This window comes from Candoia aspera, chromosome 1, assembly GCF_035149785.1.
Source record: "Candoia aspera isolate rCanAsp1 chromosome 1, rCanAsp1.hap2, whole genome shotgun sequence".
NCBI lineage: Eukaryota > Metazoa > Chordata > Lepidosauria > Squamata > Boidae > Candoia > Candoia aspera.
Genome location: NC_086153.1, coordinates 275,361,194 through 275,379,862, shown reverse-complemented (window position 1 = coordinate 275,379,862; position 18,669 = coordinate 275,361,194). Strand labels below are relative to the sequence as shown.

General features: G+C 37.5%; 1 protein-coding gene across 1 annotated transcript in view; it reads left to right on the top strand.

The window, feature by feature from the left end:
* DCAF5 (DDB1 and CUL4 associated factor 5) overlaps window positions 1-18,669 on the top strand; it is a 47,311-nt gene that overhangs the window by 9,527 nt on the left and 19,115 nt on the right. The window contains exons 2-6 of the mRNA XM_063289811.1: window positions 5,138-5,281; window positions 6,557-6,593; window positions 7,423-7,562; window positions 11,275-11,404; window positions 17,361-17,574. Coding sequence (XP_063145881.1) covers window positions 5,138-5,281; window positions 6,557-6,593; window positions 7,423-7,562; window positions 11,275-11,404; window positions 17,361-17,574 — 665 coding nt within the window. The remainder of the gene's footprint in view (window positions 1-5,137; window positions 5,282-6,556; window positions 6,594-7,422; window positions 7,563-11,274; window positions 11,405-17,360; window positions 17,575-18,669) is intronic.

The following is an 18,669-nucleotide window of genomic DNA, read 5'->3' as shown; positions in this document are numbered from 1 at the left end:
GGTGGTGGTGTTTGTTTTGTGAAGACCTAATCAGTCTGGGACCAGGCTATTTGCAGAATTATCTGGTTACTTACAGAGATACCCAGACAAGTAATGTCTGTAGCGGCATCCACCACGTGGAACAAACTTCTAATTAAAATTACGTGGGTCCCCACTGCAGTCTTTTTGTTGAAAACTTAAAATCTACCTCTGACCAGGACTTGCTCTTGCTATTGTCTGTCTAATCAGCTGCCCTAATTTCTGGCACTTACCCATTGTTGGTTTTAGGGTTTTTTAAAACTTTCTGTAACTTTTTTTTTTCATTGTAATTAGTATACAGTGCTTTTTTCCTATAAACCACTTTGATGTTTAAATGAGCACTGTAGAACTGCTGTAAATATTCAGAATTCTGAAATAGGGGAGGGCCTTCTACCCTGTAAACAGACATCCCTGGGATTTGATAAAAATCCCACATGCACACTCAGACCATGGTAGTTAACTTGCTTTAACTCAAGTTAAGTTTGTCACTCAGCTGAGAGAGAGCATGTTATCTATTTAGTACAGTACATACTGTTTGCTCTAGATAATTTACTGCAGGTTCCAGGGCTTCTAGTATGATTGCAAAGTCAGTATTAATAGATGCCAGATTCTTAAACTATTAGTAGAAGATGGACAAAGATAAAATAGAAGGAACTTCAAAGTAGACCAAGAGCAACCATGCAAGACCTAAAACAGAGAAATAGTATTGTTCAAATGCAGTGGAAAATACTGAAGAGGTATTATAATGTTTGCCTCTTCATTTTTTGTAGGACTATCAGACAGCTCTACCGAAATAATATTGTGCCTTACACCTATCCAGAAATTACACTCATGCTCATAACAAATTTGGAGTTGTAGGAATAGAAATATTGAGGTGGAATTTGGGTCAATGTGTAAGACTTGAAATGTTGCATGTGTTTGCTGGATGCATGTAAGTCTGATTTTATGCTGGCTCCATTGACTTCCTATTTTCTTCTAGGTCCAATTCAAAATGCTGGTTCTAGCTTTTAAATCTCTGCACAGCTTAGGATCTGTTAAAAACCACTTGCTCTCATTTAAGTATGCCTGGGATTCAAAATCCATCTGGGAGAGCTTGTTCTTGGTATAATTTCAGGATGCCTGATGAGTGAACATGAGAGTCAAGTACTACAATTCTGGAATGCCCTTCCAGTAGAAACTCAGGCTGCCTGTTTGCTAGGAACTGGAGATGCATAATATTTCATGGATGTTTGATGGATCGTTTACACACTACACTATGGATTACCTTAACAATCATGAGCCTTATGCATATTTTGCCTCACTTTCTCTACACTGAAACAGGCTGTGAAAAAAAAGACAAAACATTCTTTCAGTGTTCAAATGTGGTTACTTGCTATGTCTAAAATCAGATGAACTATAATGAGTTTTAACTATATTTTAGGGAAATGAACCAACCTCATTTGGATGATACTTATTTGTTTAAAAAAGCATAGTTCATAATAATTACAATTTCAAGTTTCAGTATACTGCATAACTGGTTAGCTGAAAGTGGAAAATAAAACTGCTAATCTATTCCTCATAACCACACTGGGAGAGGGGATAATTTATACACCCAAGATTCATTCATGTATCTCTGAATAGTCTTTTAGTGCTGGATCTAAATAAAATTTAGAAGTTCAACTCTTAGTTTTCATCCATTGTTGCCAGTGTTAATTATATTATATATTCTTGATTACTGATTGTAGAAATTAAGTGTAACACATTAATACATGTATAAGATTATATTTATGAGATATAAATAAATATAATCAAATACTATTCTGAGGTTATTCTACCACAGACTGAGATATCTGTGCTGCTCCAGATGTTACTGGACCAGCTGCAAAGAACTGCAAGTTAGCATGGTTAATAGTAAGGGACGCTGGGGATTATTCAAGTGTGTACAGGTTTCCCATCCTGGTTTTTCAGCTTTGATGTGGTTCATTTATGTTATATATTTCAGCAGGTCCAAATATATCTGATAGTTTATTTACTCATTTAATTTACTCCTACCTTTCTGCTTATGTGGACACTCAAGGCAGCTTACAACAATTAAATAACCTAAATGTAAAGCATAACAATAAATTTATGCAACTAAAATAAAAAGCAAAAAATAAAAATAATTAACAATTAACAATTAACAATTAAAATAACAGTTACAATAATGAATAATTAAAATAATTAACAAAGAGTTTGGCAAAAGAAACTCTCTTCTTGGGGAGAGAGTTTCTTAACTTGGGGATCACATAGGAGCAGGTTCTTTCCCATGTAGCAGTATCTGAGTTTCTGGTAGCAGAGGATCTTTAGAAGGGCCTCTCCTGCTGATTTAAGTAACTCAGCAGAATCATAGTAATAGAACTAGTCCTTCAAATAATCAGGCCCTATGCTGTTTATGATTTAAAGGTCAACATCAGATTCTTAAATTGTGCTGAGTAGGTAACTGTCAGTGCAGATCTTTCAGTACAGGTATTACGAGATCTCTATGTCTTGTACCAGTTAGCAGTCTGATTGCTGCATTTTGCACAAATTGCAAGTTCTGGACACAGCCATCAAAATGGCTTGTAACCAAGGTGTGGATAACTGTTTTAAGGTTCTGTCTATTATTTCATGTTAGGCTGAACAGTCGCTAGCCAAATATCCTTTCCATTTTCTTCAGCTAGGCATTATAAGATATAATTCTGGTTATCAGAAATGGAGATATACAATAACAGTTTAGAACCTTTGAATGTGGAGGTTTTCTTGTTTTCTTTTTAGGTCTATTAGCTTTCCTGTATTCTTGAAGGATAGGGCTTATCATGATCCATTCTAGGCAGTTAGCAGACTTGGTTTTCACACTGAAACAGCCTTTGTTACCATGACGCATGGCCTGCTCTGGGTTGGTGTCACTGCTGGGCTGATGACATCCATTCTCCTATCATCAGAGTCAGGTAAGATGATGTAGGTATTGGACCTGTATCTCTGATCCTTTTTGGAAAAGGATGGTGTAGACTCAGTAGTTTGTGTTCTGGTAATCTCCCATATAGATCACCACAGTCTGTTTTTTGTGAGTCTAACCTTGAAAACTACTTGGAAGTTGAACTGTTATCTAAATTATCCTGCAGAGACAACGTAAAAGTGGTTCTAAAAGAACTGCACTGGTTGCCTATATTAGCTGAATTTCAAGAATTTAGTGATGGTGCTTATCATAAAGGACCTCAGTACTTGAAGGAGTGCCTCTCCAAATAGGCACCTGCCTGAAAGTTAAGAATTGCAAAAGGAGTTATATGTGGAGATATAGGGGAATAACTTGTGTCTTGTAGCAAGCCAACTTTGGAATGTCCTTCCCTGGAACCAGGTTGACATGGACATTTTTTGCCTTTTCAGTATCAGGTGAAGATCTGGCTTTTTTCTCTGAAGTTCAGGATTCTCATCCACAGCCTGACAATGTTGTGGGTGTTGGTTTTGTTTTGTTTTTTTTGCCTTTTAAGTACTTTCTGTCAGCATTGTTATGATTATTATTATCTGTTTTAGTTGGTTCTTACTTGGTTTTACTGTTTTATCATGTTTTATGTGGACTGTATCCCACCATGAGAACATGGTAGATAGTGGGGTTGAGGTATACCTGTTCTAAATCAGTAAATGAGTTAGATTGTCCATCAGATACACTAATTTAGCCAGTTCTTCCACTATGCCCTCTGTGAGACATTTGCAACAACTTCATCAACTTGAGCAAATTTCTGTTAATGTGTTAGAAAGGCTATGTTATATCTAACAGCAGGGTCAAAAGATTTATGCTGCTTTCCTCTAAATGCTTAATATTCTTTGAGGACTGTGTTTTGTATGACAGTGTTGGGCATAGGAGTTATCCTATGCTTGTATGCTTGTAAACTTAGATTGATTACATGGACTGATAATTTTGGCAAGGTATTTGTAAAAAGCCAAGTATGTGTGGGTCCTAATATTCATCTTTGCCCTCTTAAATAAGATTTTGAGTTCAAGCAAACTTGAATTGTTTTTAATCAATCTCTCTTTAAAATGTTCTTCCTGTGAGTTTGAAAGAATGTTGGAAAAGATATGGCAGACATCCATGACAATTCATTGCAGTAATAAACTATGTTAAACACTTACATTACTTAAATATTGCATGAATAGTAGAAGATTTATTAGAAATATGGTAGCCAATACTGTAGTATTGGACTAGAACCTAGTCAGACCCCAATTCTACTTTGAAGCTCTCACTGGGTATCCTTCGGCAAGTCATACTTTCAACCTAAGTATTTATGGCTTCATTCTGAAGATAAATGTAGAGATGGAAAGCCATATGTGCCACCTTGAGTATCCTGAATGAATGATAGCTTTAAATGCAATAAATACTTTAAATGCATGTTGACTCTTTCCTATCGGAGAACTGAATCTGTTTTTCAAAAAGGCTTTGGTTTGAGACTGTATGATGTAATACAAACAATGCTAGCTCAAGGGTATATGGTGCCCCTAGACTACATTGATTAATGGTGCCACCTCCCACAGGTAGGAAGATTTGCATTTGTAGAATATTTTTTGTTTTTGGAAGGAGGGGCAGCATTGGTGCCCCCTAAGCTTTGGCACCCTAGGCCAGTGCTTATTTGGGCTTAGCCTAAAGCCTGCCCTGGATTCAAACATAATAAACATTGTACCACTGTTATATTGGGTATTTGTATTTAGTCTTCTATATTTCAAATGGTGCCTTTATCAAGAAGAAGTCTATAATGTAAAATGCATTCATTCAAAGAAGCAAGACTTCTGGGCAGCGTTGTACATTCTAGAGTTCTCCTCAGTAACAGAATTATCCAAACCATGTAGGAAAGTAAATGCAAATGCCCAAAACAACAGTTGTCTCTCATTTTATTTCTTGTTATGTTTATATAGCTGTTAGAGTCCCCCTCTTTCTTCCTTCTGAATTCAATATTATACAATAGCCTCTGTTTAGAAAAAAGAATGAGCAACAGTGAAGAGATTCATCCTAACCTGTAGTGGTTCTTCATATGATGCAGCAATGCAGGTTTAAAATAATGAGGATTTCATATTGCAAGGTGTATAGTTACTTGTACTGCTTTTCTTGATTATTGTGCTCTGTACCATGTAGGTGGAGATGACCGTCGAGTTCTGCTCTGGCATATGGAACAAGCAATCCACTCTAGGGTCAAGCCTGTTCAGCTGAAAGGAGAACATCGCTCTAATATCTTCTGCCTGGCTTTTAATAGTGGTAACACCAGAGTCTTTTCTGGAGGTAAAGAAGAAAGTTTTTAAAGGAAAGCAAGAATACCTTGATTGATTGATTGATTGCAGTTTACATGCTGCTACAGTCCAAACAGGATTGTTGAGTGATTCCAATATATATCTGCAATCATTTTTTTTTTTGCAATATCATTGAGGCTGCACAAACAATTTCCTATTACAGAATGGAGAGAGATGGAGCAGCTTCTGAGCACAGCATCTTGGATTAGGCAGAATGAAATTCTTCCCATTCACTGCTGTTGCAGCTGCAATGTAGCAGGCATTAGATATAGCATGAGACATATGGGCAGAGTGCCTCACAAGATACCCACAGACCCCTATTTCTAATAGATAAAGAAAGTTGTAGGATACTTTTTTGGTTTCTCTGTCCTGCTCTATAACCTTGCATGTTACACATATGCAAAGAAGAACTGATGCACCCAAAATATTTTTAAAAAACAAGCAATATTATCCTCTTCCTAACCTGTGCTATCTTTAGGGTGTTGTAGGAAGAAAATACTTTATTCTGATCTGATGGAAAAGCATTCTGTGTCCTGAACCATTATTGTTGCTCCTGGAGCATCCCAGAACTTGTTGTGAGTTACTTCAGTGATGCAACTATTGAAAATCAGTAGCCTAGTTTCATACCATTTTGAGGAAAGAAGCATGAAAACTGTAATTAAACCCTAAAAATAGACTTGGCATCATTAAAAACAAAAAGCCATAAATTCCTCAAGGCCCCACCCATGTTGTATCATGCCCCACATGTTTTGAAATATCATTCCACCCAGTGCAGTTACTGACCCCTGTCCTACCCACACAAGGCCATTCAGTGCATCTCCTGATCACCAAACATTTGCCCATTCTTGAGTGAGTGGAGAGACACAGATATTCAGCAGCAAAAAGGATTCCAAATCCTGTGTATTCCTGTGATATCCAATGTGATAATGTTTCTAGGGCAAACAATGGGGCAGTGGGCTCATTTCTGTCCAGCAACTTCTCCACACTTAACAGTCCTAGTACTTTTAAGACAGAGTGGACTTGTAGTAAACAACTCCTCTTATTGCTGCTCCCCAACAAACTGCTATCGCTGTGTATGTCAAAAGCAAGCCGACAAGTAGGAACTGTTGTCATGAATATCTGGTTCTATGGCAAAAAAGAGTAACAAGCTAATTCCTTTCTTGTGTTCCCACTCCTTTTCTCTTTTTCTAAATGACAACTGTACAAGCATAATCCTTCTCAATTAAATCCATATTACTAAAATGACAAATTCTGTTTTTGTTTATAGGTAACGATGAACAGGTTTTACTTCATGATGTCCAAAGGTAAATGCATTTTTTTCCAGTATCTAAATACTTTTCACTAGGGTAATGGTGGAGGGAAGGAGGAACACCGAGACATTGATGGGCCAAAGTTGTAGAACATTTTATTCATATCTGACTGATCTAAAATATCTACATGATTAACATGCGTGAGAATCTTCCATTATCCCACTGTTTTCACTGCAATAATCTATTCAGAAATAACCCCTTCTTCAACAGGACTAACTTTCAAGAAGTAGCATGTAGAATTGCAGTGTTAGTTAATGTAACATTCTCAAGGTCACTGTCATGAGCGTGCTAATGCATGTACTTCAAAATTTTCTGTACAAGCATATATGCTCCTCTCTACTAAGAAGGCAGATGTGAAAGCAGTTTGAAACTTTTCTGAATTTAAAGACGAGTGATATAAGGGATGATAGGGAAGACAGAAGCTTTTGTCTGTCTTCCTGTCTACTTTACATTAAGACCAAGATGCTTAGTCCATTACATACTTACTGTGAGAAACTCCTGCTGAATTGAATAGGGCATTTCTATCTAGCCTATTAAGGCTACTGTATCTGGTTTGCATAAACCTGGACAGCCATTTGATGGCAGCAAAGAGATAGATACAGAAAGTTCTATTGGTCATTTCAAGTTTTGCAGGCCAAATATGATAGCCCTAGTACATAGAGAATTGCAGTGTATTAACATATTTGAAGATACATTTTCTATATACTGTTACTTCTAGGGGTATATATAGGATAATGGGCTTTAAATGTTTTGTAAGTTTTAAATGCTGTCTTCTAGCACACTATAAAAGATAAGAAACTGATGATGCTGGTGTATGTTGCAGTGGTGAAACTTTGGATGTGTTTGCCCATGAAGATGCAGTCTATGGACTGTCAGTGAGTCCAGTTGATGATAATGTTTTTGCAAGTTCATCTGATGATGGTCGAGTTCTCATTTGGGATATCAGAGAGTCTTCTCAGGGAGGTGAGGATTATGTCTAATGATTTTGAATGTTGATTTACTTCACTGAAGACAGTTGGCACTGAGCAAAGATGTGAATACCTCTGGGGAAAAGACCGACAATAACAGGGAAGAGGGGACATTTTCCCCCAGGCCATCTTTTTCTATGAACTTTCTAAATCTTTCCAACAAAGGAAAATTTAGACAAAACTGAAAAAATTCCTATGAAATATTTTCTCCTTTGGAATGAACAAAATGATTTTAGGACAATCATTTAGGACAATTTTATTTACTCCACGTGTGTAATATGAAGTTAGTGAGAGAAAGCAAAGCAGTCCTTTCCAATATAATTTATGGTTTGCTTCAAACAAGACTGAAAATAAATTTGAGTGGGGTGGGGTAGATGAGCCTTTCAGAACATGCTGGAAGAGTGACTGTGTCAGAGGAATTCTGCTCTCATATGATCTTGGCATGTTCCTTCCATCAACTGAATCATTTCAGGAACAGCAAAGAAGGCTTCTGCCACTGCCACAAAGAGACTGCAAGTGTTTCCCTCCCTGTCTACCCATAGAGAAGCAGGTCTGCAATACAAAATGCTGTCTAAGATGTCCTCCTAGGACTAAAGGATTGAAGCTCAACAGATTTATACTGCATCCTCTATATATTTACATAGAAGCTTCTCTAAATTGTGTGGATTTTATTTCTGGCGCTGCGGGTTAAACCGCTGAGCTGTCGATCGGAAGGTCGGCGGTTCGAAACCGCGCGGCGGGGTGAGCTCCCGTTGCTCGTCCCAGCTTCTGCACACCAAGCAGTTCGAAAACATGCAAATGTGAGTAGATTAATTGGTACCGCTTCGGCGGGAAGGTAACGGCGTTCCGTGAGTCATACTGGCCACATGACCCGGAAGTGTCTATGACAACGCCGGCTCCAAGGCTTTGAAACGGAGATGAGCACCGCCCCCTAGAGTCGGACACGACTGGACTTTACGTCAAGGGAAACCTTTACCTTTACCTAAACATTCATAATGGCAATCTGTAAATTTCAAAGAAATACCAACATGTTTAAACTATATGTGCTAATTAACTTGTAATTGGTAATTCCCAAACTTGGATCATTAGATGTTACTGGAATCCAGCTGTTATCATCCTCACCCAACATAGGTCGTGGTTAGGAATAATGGGGTCTCAGTGTTGGGAACCACAGAGCTTTTTAGGTTAAACAGGAAACTAAATTTAGTTTGATAAGGAAAGAATTGCAAGTATCTGAACTTTTCTTAAAATGTTTGTTCCCCCACCCCCTCCAGGGGGGGGTAGTATTTTCCTCCTTTGGCTTCAAAAATTTGGTACAGCTGTTAAAAGGGATGAAATGAGGTATACCATCTGATGTTTTGGTAGTACCTCATCTACTTAATTAGTTTATATGCTGTTCTTCAATTTCAAGTATTTTCATAGTAGAGTCAGTCTGATCTAGTGGTTGGCTCTGGACTAGGAAGGGGGGAACCTGAGTTCTAGTCCTAGCTTAGACATGAAAACCAGCTGGGTGACCTTGGACCAGGAGGAAGGCAATGGCAAACCACTTATGAAAATGCTGCCTAGAAAACTACATGCGCTTGTCCTTGTAGTCACCAGGAGTGATAAAAGCAAATCATGATAGAGAAGGAGGAAGAGGAAAAGAAAAAAAGCACATCTGTTTGTGGCATAAAATGTATCAGCTGAAAATGTAAACATCTGGGAAATAAAATGTCTTTATTGTTAGCAAATAAGAAGAATGGGTGCCAAAAAAGATTCTCCAGAAAAGTATTTTAATAGCAGGGGGTTGTCATTCCACCTACTTCATCTCTGAAGATGGGGTTGCTGAGGAGATACCTTACAAAGATAACATTGCAATATAGGCAAGTTCAAATAGGAGCTATGTTTCTCAATGTATCATCATGTATGTCATAGTTATTTGGGAGGGATTTAAATCATCTTTGTGCATTGGTTTTGAAAACAGTATGTGGAACATTTTAGTTGTTGGTAGGGTCTTATAAGCTGTACTGTAACTGAACTATTACTTACCCATCTGTAAATCAGCATGTTGAATTTTATCCTTAAGACTAGGTTTTGGAAATAAAAAGGGGCAGCATAGAAATATGAGGCAGAGTTCAGTGTGGTGCTAAGACAAAATGTGGTTTATTTCTTTTTAGATTAGCTTGTTGTGTGAACCTAGTCATGGTGATTTGGGAACCACACTGGGGCTTATTCCTTGTTAACTATTGCATGAAATATTTAGCTATTAGCAAATTTAAACGCAAGCTTAAAATGTAATGCTTAGTTACTGAGGGTATTTAGTATTAACTTAATATGGACTGGTCTTATTAGATTAGTATGTGGCCTGATTTCCACATAATCCTGATTCTCAGGAATTTTTTAAGCATGATCTGGGGAACAAGCCATAGTTATCTGACTCACACTTCATGCTAAACCATAATGAGATGGCATGCAAACTTCTATAAGTCAAAAGCACATAAAGGTTGTATTCACAGTAAAATCACATGTAAAAGACTTTAATGGTTAATTCATCAAGAAGCATTATACAGTTGACATTCTGTTAGAGATACTTGGGAGATACTTGGTAAGCTTAGGGTAAAGGTAAAGGTTTCCCTTGACATTAAGTCCAGTCGTGTCCGACTCTAGGGGGTGGTGCTCATCTCCGTTTCAAAGCCGAAGAGCCGGCATTTGTCCGTAGACACTTCCGTGGTCATGTGGCCAGCATGACTAAACAGAACGCCGTTACCTGCCCGCCGAAGCGGTACCTATTAATCTACTCACATTTTCGAAGTGCTAGGTTGGCAGGAGCTGGGACTAGCAACAGGAGCTCACCCCGTCACGCAGATTCGAACCGCCGACCTTCCGATCGGCAAGCTCAGCAGCTCAGCGGTTTAACTCGCAGCGCCACCGCATCCCTTTTTGTTAATATTTTGTTAATAGTAAGCTTACAGGAGAATGGAAGGAATGCAAAGAAATGGAGGAATAAGATGAACAGTATAAATGTTGCTCCAGAATATGAGACATTGAGATCTTTCAGCTGCTTGAAAAGTCAGTAGCAACCATATTTTAAGATACTGATAGTACAACCACTATTGTCATGAGTAGCAGTTGATAAACACATTAAAGTTATAAGAGAAAAAAAAGTTGAAAATGCATTACTGTATTAAAGTGACTTCAGTGCCATGTTTTGATACAATAATCCAATTTTAATTAGATGGGAAGTAAAGCTCTTGTGGAGTCCTTGGTGCTCTCTAAGTTTGGCTGTTTGCTTGCAGATGTTTCATTACCCAACTAGGTAACATCCTCAGTGAAGCTCTTGTAACTTTGCAAAACAACCTTGCAGATTGGAGGATTGTTGTATATGTACGTGAACACATATTTTGCAGAATTTAGATAAAATAACTTGAGACTGAAGGAGACTAATCTAAATTATTTGTTTCTATTGGCCACTCTTAGAGGACTGATTTGTATCTGTTGGTAGGCATTAATGAAGAAATAATATTTCTGTACAGAATTACAGTTTTATCATTTTTTGTGGGAATTATGGGAAGATAACTTAAAATCTGATATGAAACCTCTGTTGGGATGACTTGAAACTAATTCTAAAAAGTGTTGGTAAATGTCTCATGAACAAAGTTTATCTAGAAATCAATACTTTACATAGGAAATGTTTCACCTTTAAAACTATCTTTATTTTTTTACAACAGAGCCCTTTTGCTTGGCAAATTATCCTTCTGCCTTTCACAGTGTGATGTTCAATCCAGTAGAGCCCAGATTACTGGCCACTGCCAACTCAAAAGAAGGCGTAGGACTTTGGGACATTCGAAAACCTCAAAGGTAAACAGTAATATGCTTGTTATGCATTGTTTTATGAAATTGGAAAGAAATCAAAGTGGAACTTGTTATCTGATAAGTTTGATTTGTCCTTAGTTGCCCGATTTCCTTGGTAAATCTTCCTCACATACTGTATCATATAAAAAAGTTATAGTGAGCATTCTGTTAGGATACTAATAAATTGTATCTCTTCAGCCTGATGATTTAAACATAGTTTGCAGTGTTAAGTGAACATGTGGCAGGGCAGCAACCTTACTTTTGGATGGGGAAGTATCTGCTTAATCTATATCGGGTTTTGAGAGTTTCAAAAATGTATTGTATTACTTGAGTACTAAATTCCCTGTAGTGCACTTCTAACCTCTCCTGATGTGGATACAATAGGCCACTGATACTATTTTCCATAAGTCATGTTTTCCCTGTATATTAGAAATGCTGTTATATGACTGGTTGTTGCTGCTCCAATTATTACTTCATATGATGGTTAGTTGACTTAATGTATATTTCAAATGTTTTTCAGTTCATTTGATATCAGAATAAAAAGACCTACAGATCATTTGGCAGAATTGCCTACAGTACTTAAAGCTTGGTAGAAGTACATCCTACCTTTGTTTTGAATGCTGCAAATGAAGAAGCATTCTGTCATTTCATATTGGTGAAACATGTTATTTAAAACAAGTGCTTCACAATGCAAAGGAGCATGAATAAAGCATATCTCCTCAAATTGTTCTAGCATTTGTATCTTTTGCAAGGCTTGTGCAGCTGCATTGAAGACTATCTGCATATGTGTGCATGCATAACTGCTTCACTTTCTGATGACTCCTATGTGTAAAGCAGTTTTTTTAAATCTGCACAGCCTTACCATATAATAAAAGTGGGATGGTGATAGTGGTTGTAACTTTAAACACATTCTTGTCTTATCCTGGACTAGCAATTCTATTGGATATATATGACAACTAAAACTTTTGTTAAGTCTTGCTTCAAGTTTATATAGAATTGCAGTTAAATGGGCTTCTGAATTCCCCTTCTCTCTTCTGTCAATTGAGAATGGCCAGAAATACTATTTTTAACTAAAAACATATAGACACATTTCCTCCTCCTCCTATTCTTAAAGTGTCAAGATAGTATTGGCCACAATAAGTGTTGAAAGAATGCTGAGTAATTGTTCACTCAGTTCTAGAAATCCAGATGATAATACTCCACACAATTACATTCATATTAAAATGCGTTAAAGTTACTTAAAGAACTGGAGCCATACAATTTAGTGTATTTGTGCATGTCTTTACTGCGGGTCAGTAGTGGGCAGCTTGTTTGTGCATTTATAGTCTATACTATTGGTATGTGGGAGTAATCTTAAGGGATGAGGGGAGGAGATGTTGCCTAGGGAATGATCAATAAAAAGAGAGAGGAGCCCACAACTGCTTAACAGTCAGAGAAAGAAACTGAGGAAGGATCCACCCTAACTTGGCAGGTGGTAAAAAGGGATGGTGGGAGATTTGTACTTTCAGACTTGCAAGATTCTGTTAATGTAGCCTTATAATAAAGTAGAATTAGCTCATCTGGTCGTATTTCCTGTCTGGTTACCTGGGAGGGGTTGATGCCAACAGCTATGAAAGAGGATCTTCCCAGATCTGACTGTTTTTGACAACTATCGCTCTATGTCCTAGAGAAAGTTATTGCGACTGTGGTTAGTATAGAATTGCAAAGCATGCTAGAGGAAGCAGATTGTCTAGACCCTTTCCAGTGAGGGTTTGGAACTGGGCATGGGACTTTGGTTGTTCTTATAGATGACCTATTCTCCCATGCTGAAACTTGACTGGGGGTGGTATGCGCCTCCTAATCCAAACCTTTTCTGGACACCTACAAGAGTTGGGGATTCAAGGCACTGTTCTGCAGTGGTTCAACTCCTTCTCCAGTGAGCACTTACAGTAAGGGCAGGGAAGGAGATATTGGCCAAGTAGGTGCTCCTCAGTAACTCATGCCTTCATCACTTCCCATTTGATCTACTGCAATGCACTCTATGTTTTCTGCAGACCACCCAAAAGCTTACATTGGCCCTGAATGTGGTGGCTCTGGGGCTGACTAGCACATGTCTCCATGAGCACATAATACATTTGCTCTTTGCCCTGCACTGGATTCATATCTGTTTCTGAGTACTTACATCCTGGAGAATCTGCAAGTGTTTCCCCACTTCTGTGCACCTGTGTTTTGGAATAGCTTCCCCCACCCACTTCCTGGAATTTGATCTTCCATAGTCTATTAAAAACAGTACTTTTTCAGAGAACCTTTGAGATATGTGTTGACACCACCAGTTGTACAGCTTGTTATAATTTGTTTCTTTATGTTATTTTGTTTTGTTCGTTTTTCACTGTGGATATGTTCTTACTATGTATTGATGGATATTGTGAACCACCAAGAATCCTTTTGATTGCAGTAGGGAAAAATTCAATAAATAAACTGCAGAAATGTTTCAAATTACAGGTAGTCCTCACTTAATTATGGTAATTGGGACCAGCAACTCCAACGCTAAGCAACGCAGTTGTAAAGCACAACATCACATGACCATGCCGACTTATGACAGCAGTTGCAGCAGTCCCACTTGCCATTGTTAGGTGAATCCTGCATGTTTCACAGCACCCCACGGTCATGTAATCACCATTTGCAACCTCCTGCCAGTTTCTGCATTGACTTTGCTTGTTGGAAGTCAGCAATGAAGGTTGCAAATGGCAATCATGTGACCGCGTGGACACTGTAACTGCTGCAACTTCAAGGACCCATCATAAGTCCCCCTCGCTCAATGCCATCATAACTTCGAATGGTCACTGAATGAGTGGTTGTTCAATGAGGACTATCTGTAATGCATATATAATACAATAGCATGCTTTAATCTGTGTTTAAAAACAGCAGTATGGTATTTGTGTCAGATCTGGGTAGGCAGCCATTCTGAGTAGCCTTTTATATATATTGGTATAGTATTGTGTTCTCATAGTTCTTAGTATAGGGGTACAAAAAATATAGACCACCAGTACTGAGTTTGCAGCCCCAAGAATCTCTCCTTAGATTTGGGGCTTTATTTGTAGGGGGTGTTGAGAAGTAAAATGGGTGCCTTCATTAAGATACTCAGTTTATTCCTTAAAACCCTCACACACACACACACACACACACACACACACTTGGGTTCTGGCCTCTACCTTTGAAGTGTTGTATATTGGCTGAAATATAAATATGATGCTGTTTCTTGAGTATATAGAAAACTGTTACCATAGTTGACCATATCCCAGCTTCAGCATGATTTCTCTCAAAAGATTTAGACAAAGCAATTATGGGACTTTTCACCCATTGACCATTTATAAGCTATAAGGCAACATTGTTCAATAATTGTTTTCTAGGCTTGGATTCTTTAAAATTGTCTGAATATGCTGTGGTTATATAATGTAGTCTTTAAGGTATAGTATGAGTCTTATTTGCTAGAACATACTGGATGCTACCCTTCAGAATTGCTAGCATATTTAAATCATCATATGACTTTGTTTCAGCTATCTTGGTAATGGTTTGAGATTAGATTAGATTCTAGCCATGATTTAACTTTTGAAAGACCCCAAGAAATCATCCCCTAAAAACCCATTCTTTATCACTGTTAATCATTGGGGAACATGTGCTTAGAAATAATACAGGTTTAAAACGTTTCATTTTGCCATACGAAAGAATGATTCATTTCATTAGGAGTGGAGAATAAATATTCTAGAGTATATAGGCTAACTCATGAAGAAAACCTATGTGGTCACTAAGAGTCAACACCAACTTGATGGCATATAATCATTCAATATATAATAACATATCAATGCAGTGTAACTTGCTATGAAGTTGCCTCTGTTCTTAACACTGTTTATCAAATTACCTTGCAATATCCATCTCTGTTTTCCCACTTTTGTTTAACATTAAGACTGATTAAGTGTTTGGAGAAATTATTAAGTTGGACTTAATGAAGATATTACCCCTACTATAACTTTTGGATTTCTGTAGCTTGCCCAAGAACTTCATTTTTGCTCGTTAGTTGTATATCTGTATGCATTCTTATTGCACACTAAAAATATCACAGTCTGTTATCATGACAGCTTACTGCTATGTTTTATTCATTTACTTGTTTGTTTGTTTGTCTGAAAGATTTATATGGCCGCCCATCTAAAGTAACTCTGGGTGGCTCAACAACAATAAAACCAATGACTATAAAACAATCGTAAAAACAGTAAGACAATAAAACAAAAAGCCAAGGCTTTTTTTATTGGTAAATGATTCATTGGTGTTATCCAAGGCTTTTTCATTATGATGACTTTTATGTTCATGCTCTTTAGCACTAGATACTCTTTGCCCTTCTTTCCACCCAAAGGTTATGATTTCTTAAATCCGTTGGCTACCATGCAGCTAATTTAGCTAGGTCTGTTACTTATCAAGATAACCAGACTGAATAACGTAATGAATGCGATTGAAGTCATTTCATGTCCCAATCTCTTATACACCCCTTTGCCCTTTGTTAATAGTGTTTTGTTTTTGTTTTTGTTTTTATTTTTGTGAGCTTCCAAGAAACAATTGAGAAGATGCTACTTAACCAAAAGAAGATAACTTTTCCTCTTATCTTTTTTTCTTGGAAATGAAGCCATTGATTCTTGTATACAAGAGTTGTCATTTGTTCCCAGAAGCTACTGATAAAAACTAACAAAGCTGTTCTTGGATTTAAAGTTTTATTGTTTCACAGACTTCTTTATCTACTGCCTGAATGCCCAATGACTTCTTAAGGCCTACTCTTTCTGCCCTCCAAAGGGGGCAGGTTTAAATTCATATACAGATTACCTTATGTAATAATAACAACACAACTGTATCTTCCTCTAATTTTGTATAACAATAACACAAGTGTATCTTCTTTATACCTGTGCTAGCAAATCATACCATAAATGTGCATGTGTATTTCCTGTTTCCTACAAAGAATGTATTTCCTGTAGAGAGGCAAGCATAATATGTGAAGCAGCTCAGTAGTATAGCCGAAAAATTTCCACAGATTACGCATGGAAAAAAATCATGAAGTAACCAGTGGAAAAACGATCAGTGTTGATTCGTATTTTTGTTGAGATCAGTGCAATGCTAACTTCGCTAGTGGATCTGAGCTTTTCTTACTCTGCTCTGACTCTCAGCCACAGTGCATTTTAATATGAAGAACTTTATGACATAAATGGCTTAGAAGATTCCAAACACTGTATTCATGCAGCCTTTGGTCCAAAACTAGATTTTTTTTCAGTAAAGCTGAATGTGATAAATATGGTAAGCACCAAAACAAAAGGCAGTATATAAATCTAGCAAACAAATAAGTTATATCATTCCTAAAGATTTACTTTTTCTGCTTAAATAGGCAAAAACCTTACGTTTATTTCCTTGGGAGAAAGTCCTATTGAACACTGATGTATCTGTGAAGAGATGTGCATAGAGTTGATCTTTTAGATCCAAACACTATTAGTTTTTTATTGGAAGGAAACCCAGGTTAAATCAGTGCTTATTTTCAGGTGATTGTGCACTGTAGCCAGAATCCCCAACCCCAGCTTTGCAGTCAGTAGAACAAATTGGTTAAGATCATCCTCTGCTGTTTGATTTCATGGGGACTTGAACGCTGTTTGTCTTACCTGAAAAAAGGCTGTGACGTATATACCACTCACTTAAGATTTGTTCCAAATGTTTTTGATGAAGTAATCCTAGGGTAAAAATTCAAGTATCTCATTGTATGGGACATGCAGGATATCTAGCCACAGTATCCAGAGTATTATGATATTGTAACAAACTAAGACATTCAGACACTCTGCCTTCTTTGAACCACTAATGCTGTTCTTTTGTGAAAAAGGATGGTAACAGAGACCAGCTTTGCGATAGCTGAATTGTGGCAGCCCATTTTATTTCTTTTTGGTTTCTTGTTTTGTAGTTCCCTGCTGCGGTATGGTGGGAATCTGTCACTTCAGAGTGCCATGAGTGTGCGGTTTAACAGCAATGGAACTCAACTGCTTGCTCTCAGGCGACGGTTGCCACCAGTTCTTTACGACATCCATTCCCGTCTGCCCATCTTCCAGTTTGACAACCAGGGTTATTTTAATTCTTGTACCATGAAAAGCTGCTGTTTTGCAGGAGATCGTGATCAGGTAAGGGGCATTAATTGCCAAAGTCCAAGAATTATACAGAGAGGCATTTTAAGATAATTTAAGACATGGTTTGAGAATATATAGTGTTGAATCATGTAAGTTTTCCTTGTGTATAAATCAACGAATCTATATAGGTAATACTTGGTGACATGGTTCTCACAACATGCTAAATCATATTGTGGTTAGTCTTAGTGTAATGTTTGAAGCTGGACTAGAGGTTAAACAGTAGTTGATGAACATCTTAATCACAATTAATTAAGTTTGTGTGTGTGTGTGTGTGTAAGAAACTAGCCACCTACTGCCATTAGGATGCCATTCAAACTGGAGGTAACCTGCAAACTCTGCTTGACAGTGGCTTGCCTTTGTAGTCTTAACACTGCACTGAAGAAAAAGCAGCTTATCTATGATTAGTGTCAGACTCTGCATGGTATATTGTGCAGACATATTTGTGTGTGTGTGTGTGTGTGTGTAGTGATCTGTCACCAGGTAATCATAAGAATCTTGGTGCCTTTGGTTGAAGGCCAACTGTCTGTCAGCTATCATATCCTTGGAATTATCCACTATAGTGGGGAAAATGAAAATACTATGGTCCCAAACCATCACATTGTGGAAAAGCCAAGCCATCTTGTAAGAAATGTTGTAAAGCAATCCACGGAGGCTTTACCACATGGTAAGCTATATATAACTGCTTTCTATATGGATGTGTCTTTTTAAACTTTTTTTAATGTGGTTGTAAAAAATTGGGCAAAATAGCACAACAGCTGCAAAGTGCACACCATACGTAGCAACCATTATATGGTTATTTATTTGCGAACTGTGCTACTTAACATAGAAATTGCTATGGAAGTAAGTGAGGTATTGGGTGGATTTAACTTGAGATGTCTAGAATACAATAAGATACTATATTTATTCATTTATTTGGGATATTGGTTATCAACAAATGCTCCATGACCCATATCTGAATTGTGACTTGATCTCAGATTACACCACTAACTCAACCATTTTGGCAAGGGATTAAAAAAATGATGCTCCTTTGCTGCTGGGAGAAGAACTAAGCTACGCAACATGGTGGGAAATAGGAGGAGAAAAAAAGAA